General features: G+C 43.8%; 1 protein-coding gene across 1 annotated transcript in view; it reads left to right on the top strand.

Moving 5' to 3' along the window:
* Positions 1 to 11,059, top strand: part of PLCL2 (phospholipase C like 2) — a 208,183-nt gene extending 197,124 nt beyond the window's left edge. Inside the window, exon 6 of the mRNA XM_036901029.2 lies at positions 10,206 to 11,059. Coding sequence (XP_036756924.2) covers positions 10,206 to 10,385 — 180 coding nt within the window. The 3' untranslated portion in view covers positions 10,386 to 11,059. The remainder of the gene's footprint in view (positions 1 to 10,205) is intronic.
* The last annotated feature ends 1,701 nt before the right edge of the window (positions 11,060 to 12,760 follow it).

Here is a 12,760-nt window from a genome sequence, read left to right as displayed (position 1 = left end):
CAGAAGCCAGTCCTTAAGACCTCACCCCATTAGATAGTAAGCATCATTCTCTCCTTTTTTTTTTTGTCACTTTATGAGGTATAATTTATTTACGTAAAGTAAAATTTACCAATTTTAGCTGCACAGTGGCTCTGACAAATCCATTTAGTCATGCACCCCACCACAGTGGTGATGGAGCGTTTCAACCACCCCTGGAAGTTCCCTGATGCCCTCTTGCAGTGAACACCCATCTGGCCATTACTAGTCTGATTTCTGTTTCTAAAGTGTCACCTGTTCCAGAATGTCATATAAATGGACTTACACAGTGTATAGTCTTTGTGTCTGGCCTCTTTAGCAAAATGCATTTGAGATTCCTCCAAGTTGATATATGCTTCAGTAGTCCATTCCTCTTTATTCACAAATGGTATTCTACTTTATGTGTGTACCACACTTTGTTTATACATTCACCGGTTGATACACATTTGGGTTGTTTCCAGTTTTTAGATATTATGAATAGGTTGCAATGAATATGAAGTCTTTGTGCTGACATATGTTTTTATTTTTCTTGGGTAAATACCCATGAGTAGAATTGCTGTGTCATATAGTGTATGTGTCAGACTTTATAACAGATTGCCAAATTTCTTTACAAACTGCTTTACAAACTGTTCCATTTGCATCCCCACTCTATTATGAGAGTTTCATTTACTCCACATCTTTGTCAACATTTGCTATTGCCAGTTTAGCCAATCTACTAAGTGTAGGGAAGTTGAGCATTTTTCATTTTGGGTTTTTTCTTTGTTTGTTTTTAATTTTTAAAAAAAAATTATGATGGGCCTTTTTTTTCTTTGTTTCTTCTGCTTAAGGTTTGTTGAGATTCTTCTATTTATGGGTTTATAGTTTTCATCGAATGTGGAAAATTTTCAGCCACTCCTTCTTTAAATATTTTTTTCCATCTTAACTTTTCTCATCTCTCCTTCTGTATCTCCAATTATACATATATACTGCTTGATATTACTCCAAAAGTCACCAGTGCACTGTTCATTTGTTTTTACGTCTTTTTTCTGTTTTCATTTACAGTTTCTATTGCTTTATCTTCAAGCAGTGTTGCTATATCTTGTATAGCATCTGATCTGCCATTAATCCTATCCAGCATATTTTTTATTTCAAATTTCCCAGTCTTCTCTTTGTTGCTCAATACCTTGTACTTTTTTGAACACTAATATATTCACAAGAGCTGCTGGAGAGCCCCTCAACCACTCTGCCCCTCACTTTCCAGCCACCTCACCTCCCTGAACTCCACCTCGATCTCCTTGGCTTGGGGATTGCTGGGCTCTGTGTGGGTATCTGCCCTGCAGCCTGGAAACTCTCCAGGCAGGGAGCTGGGCTTGGTGTTTGTGCCCCCTCTCTCAGGTTCACTGTCCTGCACCATCTGGAGTCCTGGTCCTGGGTATTGTGTCTGTTTTCTAGTTGTAAATCAACCCTGTTCCTAGCTTTGCCTGTGCCACTGCTTTCTAACACACTCCATCCCATCATCAAACAGAAGTAAAAAGAGAAAGACACTACATTTGTATCACTCCAGGTTGGCTGGCAGAGTTCTCAGGATTTCTGAGTTGTTGTCTGCATCCTGGGATTCTAGGACTTCATTAAATTACGTTATACCCTTTTCTTTGGTTGCTGCTTTGTGTGTGTGTGTGTGTGTGTGTGTGTGTGTGTGTGTGTGTGTCTTGGCAATTTTACTCTTTTTGCTCATTTCATCAGGAATGTGGGAAGGAAATTCTGTAATGCATTTTTCAACCCACCAGCTTAATCAAGACATTCCTCTCCCTTTATTTTCCATTTTCTAAAATAGTCACTGTACTAGTGATAATATTCACTGTTTCTATTTAGTACCCTTCTTAAAATGGTTGGCTCTCAGAGTAGAAGAGTCCTGTTTCCTCTGGCCTGTTTTGGTTAAAAGGAGCAGAACTTAACTTTGTCCAGCTCAGAGGAAGGGTGGCTTACACAAGGGTCTCACTGCCCCCAGGACCAGAAGCTGTGGGTCGCCTCGTGGGTGTAGAAAGCCATGGGGGCCAGCAGTCCCTGAGGCGGCTGTCCCCTGCGTGCGCACCATGTCTGCTCTGATCTGTTCCCTCTGCCAGTGACTCCTTCCACTCACTCGTGTTTCTGCTGCCCTATGACTTGGCCTTGTCCTGATCTGGCCCTGATGGTCCCTTCAAAGGCCTTATTTCAAGTGCTTAATCTTTTTTTTCCTAGTTCTGACTCCAGAGAGGAAGTCTGATCAGCTCAGCCTGTCCTTTCAGCTCCAGACCAGTGACCCTCAAGTTATCAGCCTTCTCTTGTATTAGGTCTCCTTGGATCGGATTCTCTTCCCACTTTTCAGTCCACTGTGTCCAGAAAGGTTTGGTCACACAGCACAAAATATGGCCACTGGGAGGGGCTGTTTCAGTTATCTATGCTGTGTGACAAACTGCAGCAATGACTTCACATTCCTTACAATTCTGTGGGCTGCTGGGCCCAGCTGGGTGGCTTTGCTGCTCCTTATAGTGTTGACTGGGGTCAGCACTTCAGCAGGGAGGCCACGGGGCCTAGAGCACCCAAGAAGGCTCCACTCATAGGTGGGACTGGCCTGTCACCGGGTGGGGCAGGGCTGGACTGCCTCCATCTCTCTCTTTTCCTCTCTGGCCATGTAGTCTGTCACCATTCAGTAGTCCAGCCCAGGACTGGACTTCTTTATAGGGCTGCTAGATTCCAAAAGACAAAAGCAGAAACTGCCTGGCTTCTCAAGGCCTAGACCTGGAATTAGCACAGCACCACTTCTGCCCATTTAATTGATCCACACAAATCAAGGTAAGCCCAGATTCAAGGGGAGCAGAAATGGGCCCCATCTCCTACAGCCAGAATAGCATGCCTGGACACAGATGGAATGAAGTTAGTGGCTGTCTTTTCAAATAGTCTACCACAGCGGGAGAGTCCATGAGAGATGCGGTTTCCCTTAGAAGGGTGTGCGTGGCATTGTGGAGCTCAGCCTCCCAAGACTGTAAAGTCATCAAATCCAGCTTCCTGTTGCCTCCACTTGATTCCCAGCCTGCTCCATTGTCGTGCAATTTTAGTTATGTTCTGTCATATGATGTACAGAATTAGATCTCTCTGTAACTTCACTTCTACCCACTGGTTATAGTAATGCCCTCAAAGCAGCGCAAAAATCACTCGATTCCCTTCAACATCCCTTCGTGTATTTGAGACCTTGCACGATCTTCTCCTAAACCTTCTGCAGATTCTAAGCTGAGATGTTTCTTGTCCCATCCCTTGGGCTTCTGAAGGTTCCAGTTTGTCTGTGTCCCTCACAAGATGGGGTGGACAGAATTGTCCCCATCCAGGTGCACAGTGGGCTAACCGCCCAGAGTGAGTCTCATCCGTTTGACTCTACTGGCAGTGTGAAAGCCATCTTACTGTTAGTAAGGGCCAAAATTACGTTGGATTTCATAGTACCTGTGTCATCTGGTAGACTTAAATGAAGCTTACTACACCCCAGATGTTTTCCAGGTGGATTGCTGGAAGCTAGCCCTCCCTGTCCTGTGCCACTCCACCCCGGGAAATAAGACTGAAATCAAGACCCTGAAAGTATTAGAGATTTGTTCTCTTCAGGGACTTAAGGCTTCTGCCAAAAGTAGTTAAGCCAGGTTTTGCACCTGGTAAGACTTGTCTTTGTCTTGCTTGTCTTTGTTTTTACCTGAGAGGCGATGCTTACCTTGAAGACCTGAAGACCAACATTTGTTTCTTTTCTGAGAACTACTGTGATCTTTTCTTTATTGATGCTAATAATATCCTTTATTTTATTTATTATAGGAAAAAGCTATAATTTCCATATTATGTATAATACAGAAAAAGCCATTTTTCTAGTGTGTGAAAACTGAGAATGGCTCAGAAAATCAAATTAAAATAGTGTTTGTCGTTAGGCAGGCCATACTTTCTGATCCATTTAAAACACAGTAAGACCTTGACATTTGGATCCCACTAGTGTGGAATTTGTGATTACTCAGCTAATGTTTAATTACGCAGAAAGTGTGGTTAAAAGATTAACAACATGAAGGAAGTGCTTATGTGTGCACGTTTGTGCTGGTGTTTCAGGAGCATTCCTGCTGGGATCCTGGCCCTGCCATCTCCATGTGCCCTGGCTCACCGTGTTCTCTCCCTGTGCACGGGGCCACACTGCCCTCCCCTCTGGCCCCGGTGCCTTCTCCCAGAGCCCTCTCTCCCCCTCCCGTCCTCCGGGCTGAGCTCAAGGCTCACTCCCACTGTCTGGGCCCTCTGATGGCTGCTCCTGAAACCATCCCCTATCTCTGCCTGGAGCTCCTAGCTCTGTGTCAGGAGAGGCCCTCTCCCCTGCAGGCACCATGCTGACATGTGTGACATGTGGCCGTCCCCTGTGGCAGTGGCAGAGGTACCAGCATTTGGCGGTTAGAAACCATACTGCCAACCAGGGTTTGGCTCAGAGGCATTCTCTGTGGCATGGAGACGCGTGTGGCGGGCAGCGTCCACCCCCTTCGGCCTGCTGAAGTCCTTCCCCGCCCTTTGCTGAGGCCTGATCCAGGGCCCCCACCTCCTCCTCAGAGCTGCCAAGAAGCTCCTACCCGCTACCTTTGTTGAGTGAAACAAAACTGGTTCTGAGGAGAAAGGCACTCATTTAATTTAAATTAAATTGGATCTTATATTTAAATTTTTTAATTATTAACTTTTGTACAAACCTTTGAGAACAACCATTGTTAAATCAAGGAATAATTATAACTATGATGAAATAGCCAAAATGTTGGCAAAAAGGGTGGAAGGGATCAAGATACAAGGATAGTCCTCAGATCAACCCACTGAATTCTCATGATCAAGACACAGCTTCTGACAACTGAAATGCCTTTTTGGATTAGGAGAAAAATCAATGGTCATGAGCCATGTTCGCAGCACTCTTCTTGTAGAACCCCTCCCCCACCCACCAGCACCCCGAGCCCTCTGGAGGGAGGGAAGGCAGTTTTCCTGCTGCCGTGGAATCAGTTTATTTGCAGTTCACATTCCACTCCTTCAAACGTGTGAATGAACATGAAAAGAAGCCAAAAGAGAAAAAATAATGAAACATTTGAAACAAATCTACCATCCCGTAGAAAAACACATGCCAACATTCCCTGTTGCTCCAGCGTTAGGTGGTGATGTTCGGGGTCTTTTTTCAAGTGTAAGGTACACTGAGACTTCAGTGGGAAGAAGGCCTGTCCAAGTTAGAAGGGTTTCTTTAACTCTGATTGATGGGCTACAGTCTTAGCCACACAAAACCACTCAGGGGGCTAGTAGAACACAGGTTGCAATTTAGAATCAGAAGCTGAGATGCCCACAGCCCACTCGTTGTTCACTCCATTCCTCATTCAACAAATGCCAATTGGAAATGTCTGTTTCTGTTCCTGCACTTAATCACAGGGAGATGCGTTGTCTGCCCAATTGGTGATATGCTGAGTATGTTAAAAACGCAGCAGATGCTCCCCCTTGGCTTGCTTCAAGGTTTCATGTAACAAGTGGGGCTCAACTCATAGTTTGGCCCCCATGGCTTAGTTTTTACAAAAAGAAAACAAGACATACACAGAAAGTTGTGTGTGTCTAAGTGTAATTTGCTGGGTAGACTCTGCCTTGAGGGGGCCCTTTAGTCTCTAAATTCAGTTAATTCATCTGTGAAACTATTACTGTAGTTGCACCTCTCTTGCAGAATTGAGAGACTCCCATGAAGTAAGCTTTGCAAAGGCCTTAATACAGAGCCTGGCACACAGTAGTCATTGGCTAAACAGTAAGCATTGTCCCCAGAAGGCTTTGCCGATATACATGCCTACATACTAACTGTGACATACTGTAGGCTCTGCAGTTCCAAATTTAGGACTGTCGTTACGTTCACAGCCCTCCTGTACCAATTTGAATTGTGATTGTAAAAAATTAGGAAATTTCCATCGTGCTCTTAAAGGAGATTTGCACATTTGGCCTGTGATTCTTAATACTTACGAAGTGCTGGCTTGAAATGCATTCAGTTTCTGTCAGTCTCTCATCACCCAAACAGTGACTAGGCACAGAATATTTATCAACAGGCACTGTATTTGTGACCACACACTGTTCATATTCTGGATAAATACCCAGTAAGGAAACTGACTTCCCACCGACCTGGGTTTGTCTGGGTCATGGCACTGTGTGCGGGTTTTGTGAGTTTCAGCCTTTGGTTTTGGTTGGAGAAGATGCTTTGGTGAGACATAGTGCAGAGGAGCCTTAGACCTGGTGCTGTCATGTGGGGTGATGCTGAGGGCGCCTGAGGCCTGTGGGGACCTGCAAGGTGACAGCAAAGACACGGACATGCACACCAACCTGCTGAGGCAGGGCCGGCGTGTGGGCTGGTGTTGGGCTCACTCGGGGGGCACTCCGGCCTCCTGCTAGGCCTGGGTGCTGTCCAGGTGTCTGGCCCCCTCCTTTTATTCCACAGCCAGTTTCTTAGGGAAGCAAAAGGTGTCAGTGAAGGTCCCTAAATCTGCTGTGCTCCTCTCTGTGCTCATGTGGGAGCTGGAAGGAGGCAGGCTCGTCCATGGCACCCAGGTGAACCTTCCCGGGGTGGGAACTTGGGCCCAGGAACAACCCAAAAGTCGGGTGGGCCCCATGTGAGTCAGTGACATGGTGAGGTCAAACCAGACCCTGACAACTTACATTCCTATTTGTGTTAAACAGAAAGTATTTAGCTACTTTTGTGGCTCCTCCAGACTCCCCAAATGGTGTGCATGTCCTCTGCTATCTCTTCTCTCCTGCTGCATGTAATTTGGCCCCTGGGGGATGACAGGTGGCTGTCCTTACTCTCTCTAGCCCTCAGCCACAAAGCCACTGCACAGGGTGGTGGCAGAAGTTGGGGCCAACTAGATCCACTCACCTTGAAAGTAAGGCAACTCTGATTTTTTCTAATAGATTCACAAAAAAGCTTTGAAAGAATTGACTAAAGTATAGAATTCACTGTTTTAGCACCAGTTAGAAATTAAATCAATGAATTGTGATTGTTAATTATGGAGTCAAAAACCATGGAGCACTAGCAGATGTGCCCCAAAATATTTTTAATGTATTTAAAGACTAGGACATCTTTTGTGGTCAGGCAGAAGGTTTGGTGGTCAGCCAGGGGGTGCGTATGGCTGCAGCTCTGGCTCTCACGCTTGGCATCTGCCATCAGTCCTGTCCTGGCCACGGCTGCTCAGCCTCTGATGGGGCCCCAGGCCTGCCACAGGTGGACTCTCAGCAGGAGCCACTGGGGGCCAGCCCCGCCCTTAGCTCCACCTTCTGAAGATCAAGTTCAGAGTCTAAGTAAGAACTTTAAATATTTTGACCTAAGGTTTGTTAGCAACCTCTCAAGATGAAAACCAAGTAGAAATTCAAAGTAGAATGTGTGAAACCAAATAGGGCTTGAGTTTCTCAACTGAAAACGATTACAAGGCCAGCTTCATAGCAGTCTTCAAACCAGACACCCTGTGTCAGTGGGTGGCAGCTCTTTTGAAGTCTTTTGAAGCAATGAAATGTGAACACTGCTACAGCAGACACCACTGCCTTTCAGAACTGCTCCTTACACTAGATGCCAAAATTCCATGACATGTCAGACATGTAGTTTCAGATTCATAGAACAAAACAAAAGTGGTGTGGACAACGTTGGGAAGCACCCCCAAGCTCAGGTTTTTTGCCTGTGAGGGTCCTGTGTGTTTCATGTAGATAATTTTCAAAGGCCGGCTCTGAATTTGGGAAACATACGATTCAGCCAGATAGAGAACACTGTTACTACCACATTAATTATCGTATACCATCTGGGGATTTTTGTTTTTAAACATCCTTGTCATCCTGTGGTAGATCTATATATGCCGATGTAGAAAGATGGACAAGACATGATTTTTGGTGAAAAAAAAAAAAGGAAACTGAAGAATAATATCATTTGCTTGATTCCATTTCTGTAAACATAAAACACCTATTTGTAATATATATAAATGCAGAGACAAAAGTGAAACACATTGTTTGGGAGGCAGTTGTGAAAATTAATGAGGCAACTTCCATATTTTACTCTATATTAATTCAACAAACCCCTGTTGAGCCCATTCTGTGTGCCTGGTGGTGCCGCTCTAGGCTGGGAGGGTTCAACGTGATCTGAAGCCAGAAAACCCTTGCCCTAGTGGAGCTCACATTTAAAGGAGGGACAGACAGTAAACAGAGCAATAGTATGTGTCAGATGGTAAACCTAAACTACTCTAAAAAATATAAAAGTTAATAAACTTAAAGAATATTTGGAATTTTAAAGCACAGATGAAATACTTAGGTGCAATCTATTAACCATAAATGTATACAGCAGCCCTATGTGTAAGTGCAAATAAACTCTTCAACAAGAAATTACATTCCTGACACAAATGTTACATTTATGTACAAAGACCCTACTACTTGTAGAATGTCAGTCAGCATGTGAGTCAGTGACTAGTAAGAATGAATAAAAATGAAGCTTGAGTTAAACTAAGCGATGGAACATCTATTTATAGTTAATTATTAAAGGTCTCTGTAAAGCAGGAAAGTCATGAACTTAAGTGGTAAACAGCCAACCTTTCTGCAGATCCTGGCCTCACAGGGTCTTAAAATTGCATTGCGATTTGGTCCCACAAAGGCTGAGATAGGATTGTAGTCCAGCTGCCTGCCAAGGTAAGTCCTTACCTGTTGTCCTCCGCAGCTGCCCCAAGCTTTTGTTGAGCAGGAGTACTTTAGTGGGTATGCACACTCGGAAGCAACTCAGACAAAAAAAAGAACAGGAGAGGAGAAAAGGGTTGGTGCCAGTGTAAGCATGGCAAAGTCAGACTATAGAGGGTCAGAAAGAGAACAACAGGATAAATTTAGAGCCTGAGAGAAGGGGAAAAAATAGTGAGCAAGGAGAATAAGAAAGGAAAGCTAATAGTGTAAGTAGGAAGAACTGTTAGTGGAAGGCAGATTAAATACAGGAAGGAAAACAGAACAAAGGCAGCAGTGGGAATGCTGGGATTCACAGTGGAGGGGCCCACACCCGGTCTCCGCGCGTGACCGCGAAACCGCCCGCTGACCTGTGGGCGGGACCACCCCAAGCAGACGCTAGGCTGCGCCTGGTCGGCTGTCACATTGAGGAGCCCTGCCCGCCTCTGGTGGGTGAGGGCCCGGCGCTGCTGGACACCCAGGGACGCACAAGACAGCCCCCGCCCAACCCCAGAAAGAATTCTCTGGCCGGAAGGCCACAAGTGTGGGGCTGACAGACTCTGCATTGGCCCATCGACAGCTCAAACTCCAGATTCCCAGTGACTGTGCTTCCATCCATCCGGCCATTTTTTGATGTACATACATGTTAGGCTGCATATATGTCAAGTTAATGGTCACACTCCCCAAAAATTAAAATTTGGCTAAGAAAGTTTATCCAAAGCAGGCAATCCTCTCCTTTATTCTGTCTTTAGCAAGTACTTAGAGAGGACCAGCTATGTGCCCGTGTTTGCCAAAGCTCATTTCAAAAGAAGAGAACACGTGTCACATGCTAGGCCTAGTGGAGGCATGGCGACGCGTGTGACTGCAGTCCATAGTGTCAGGGGGATCTCTGTGGTGATCGGTTAGCCCTGTGTGTGGATTGCAGTGGTGGCTACAGGAATCTACACATGGGATGAAGTGACCAGGAACTGTACACACACTGTACCTGTATGTCCGCATCCTGGTCTGAGCATTGTGCTTGAGTTATGTAAGATGGAAGCCCCGGGAGAAATTTGTGGCAGGGTGCAAAAGACCTCTCTGTACTGTAGTTGTATCCTTCTGTAAATGTAAACTTATCTCAGAATAAGAAGTTGTTTTTTTTTAACAAATCTTAAAAGGAAAAAGCCAAGATTGGCCAAACAGTTAGTGAAAGATACAGTTTTAACCAGGATAGACAGGAATGGTCTGCATGCACAGAACTCTGTTCAGATTTATAAATGGAAAGGTCTGAAAAGGCAGCACGCTTTTGGAGTTTGGTTTTGAAAAAGTGGGAAAACAAACTCATTTCTTTCATTAAAATTGACTTATTTGGATGCCGTGTCAATATGAAATCAGTATTCCCTCTTGCGGAATCAAAATATTTCCATGTCAGTGGAAGACCTATATTGTGAAACTGTAACACTAAGTCGTGTCCTGTATAACATGTTTAACTGCATGTTTTTTAACAGGGACAAGCAGATCTTTTGAAATACGCTAAGAATGAGACTTTGGAGAACCTGAAACAAATCCATTATGCTGCTGTTTCATGCGGGCTGAATAAGCCAGGCACAGAAAATGCCGATATGCAGAAGCCACGCCGAAGCCTGGAAGTCATACCTGAAAAAGCCAACGATGAAACTGGAGAATGAAGGAACTTTCTAGAAATCACTATGGAGTTTATAACTCTAGGACCAATTGTAGTCGAATGGGACATTTGCTTTGCACTCACTAATGAAAATAATATTGGGGATTTTAAAGCACAACTGGAATAGCTAATTACAGTCTATTAAAACTGTGAATGTATGTAGCAATCCTGCGTGTGAAGGCAAATAAACTCTTTAACAAGAAATTATATTCCTGGCCAAAATATGCTATATTTGTACACAAAGACATGATAACTCAGTTCCAATGTGAACAACAGACTAGTTACTCTAGTTCCATTGAGAAAAAACATTTTCCTTACTGAAAACAATCTCTTAAGATGGAAATGGAGTGTATTGTGAAATCAGTATTTATTGGAGTAAAACCTAGTCTACAACTTTTACTTATTGTGATTGCCAGAGTCTCCAGGTCAGAGATGATTTTGGTGGCATGCCTGCTGAGCCATAATTACTAAGGAGAATGTAAGCGGACAGTTCCCTGAATCCCCAGGACCTTGGAGCCATCGCGTACAAGGAAAACTCACAACTGGACTGAAGCTCCCAGCTGGAGACACATGCTGGGTACCTACAGGATGTATGAGCAGCCAACCTGGAAGCGACACATTGTAAATAGTTTTTCATTGTATGAAGTAGTGTTCACATTAAAGAGATGTTTTATGATATTTCTCCAATAACAGTCATGCATTTAATGAGTATTTAACTTTTAAAATTTCTAGTTCAAGATATTCTACTCTCAAGAGCAGCTGGTTACTGTTCAACAACTTTATCAAACATAAGTTGCTTGTCTGGCTTGACAGTTTTACTTTAGTAAGGTGTCCACAACTTTGTAATTGTAGCTGATTGTAAAGCTCTTCCCACTGCTCAGTTCACACTGTGGTGAAGTGCACCCCGAGATGGTGCAAATAGGCAAAGGCCGAGGGGCTGGTGTGCTGCAGCTTTCCTATGGCCAGCTGAGGTTTTAATCCAAGCTTTATTTCTCAAATTAGTGAAATTTCCTATTATTTTTGAGAAGATACTGAACAGCATAGCCTAATTACTGCTTCTCCCAAATCAAAATTGCTTTCAAATTTTGAAAGACTAAAGGCTGCCTAAATCTTCAACAGCACCTTTGATCTGTCCGTTTTCTTTTCGGTGATCCAGGTATGTGAGCCAGATAAGTATGTGTAATTCACAATTTGGTATCGCATGAGTTACTGCCTCAGGTAGGGAGATGCTCAGGCTGATATATTTAATTTATTTATGCCCAGATTCTTAAATATCCTCTTAAAAAACAATTCCTTTGGGGCTCTCTTGTCCCCTCCTGGTGTGAGCTAGGAGCTCTATTCTCTCACTTTCTTTTTAAATAAAAGCCTGTACTTTGCTCTCCTAAAAAAAAAAGAACAAAAAAAACACACAATTCCTTTGCTCAGTTCTTGTTATTTGCATTCTGATAGTGTGCTTAAATTAAGGTATGTATCTCCACTGGCTCTTTGCTAGATGTAATTCCAGTGAGAAAATTAAACCTCTCTGTTACTGGAATATAATAATGGCGTCACACACCAGCTGCCAGCCAGCCAGTAGCTTAGGTTCTCAGCTCTGAGATGAACTTTATAGAGAAAAGAAAAATATCAAAATAAGCAAAGAATTAAGTTTTATAGGATGAGAAATAAAATATTATGTAATTTAATTATTGTTAGGCATCCTTGAACTTAGCTGGTAAGTAAATAGTGATATTCAATTCAGAGTGAAAATCCAGAAATCATAAAAAGTGGCTTTCAAAATACAATGAAATTGAAAAACATGCTACGTTTATAGCAATGGCAGCATTATCTAACATGTGACTTGAATGACACGGAGTAATTTGTTCTAGTTCATACAGGCTTAGGATCTGGGACTTCAGAGCTGAAGGAGTCCATGAGGTCATTCCTTCAGACACCTTGTCCAGATGCAGAGGTCACAGACAAGGACCATAAAACGCGTTGCTCAACATCACAGTCTGTTAGGGGGATGACAGCAGTGGACTCAGCCCGGGGCGTTCTACCTTTCCACAACAAAGCAACCTTTTTTGACCTCTCCCGCCCAAGGAAGTAGCCAAGTGCTGAAAGAAAGTGGACATACTTATTGGGGGGCTGTTGCCAAAGTCGCAGTGTTTCTCCTGTTCGTCTAGACCCTCCCTCTGCAAGCGCCGCATTGTTCATCTAATGACCCAAATCCACGAGGTCACCTTCACAACTATTGAGCTGTGTTCTCTTTGCCCTATTCAAACAGAAACAAAAACATCTTCAGATGGGTTAGGACCAAGGGTATGATTTATGACCTTAAGCAGTTTTCTCTTGCAGAGGACTCACTGGCCCAAGTGGGGTTCAACCGTGGAGGCCTTGTTA

This window comes from Manis pentadactyla, chromosome 14 (genome assembly GCF_030020395.1).
Source record: "Manis pentadactyla isolate mManPen7 chromosome 14, mManPen7.hap1, whole genome shotgun sequence".
Lineage (NCBI taxonomy): Eukaryota > Metazoa > Chordata > Mammalia > Pholidota > Manidae > Manis > Manis pentadactyla.
Note: the sequence above shows the minus strand (reverse complement) of the source record. Positions and strands in the feature narration are given on the sequence as shown.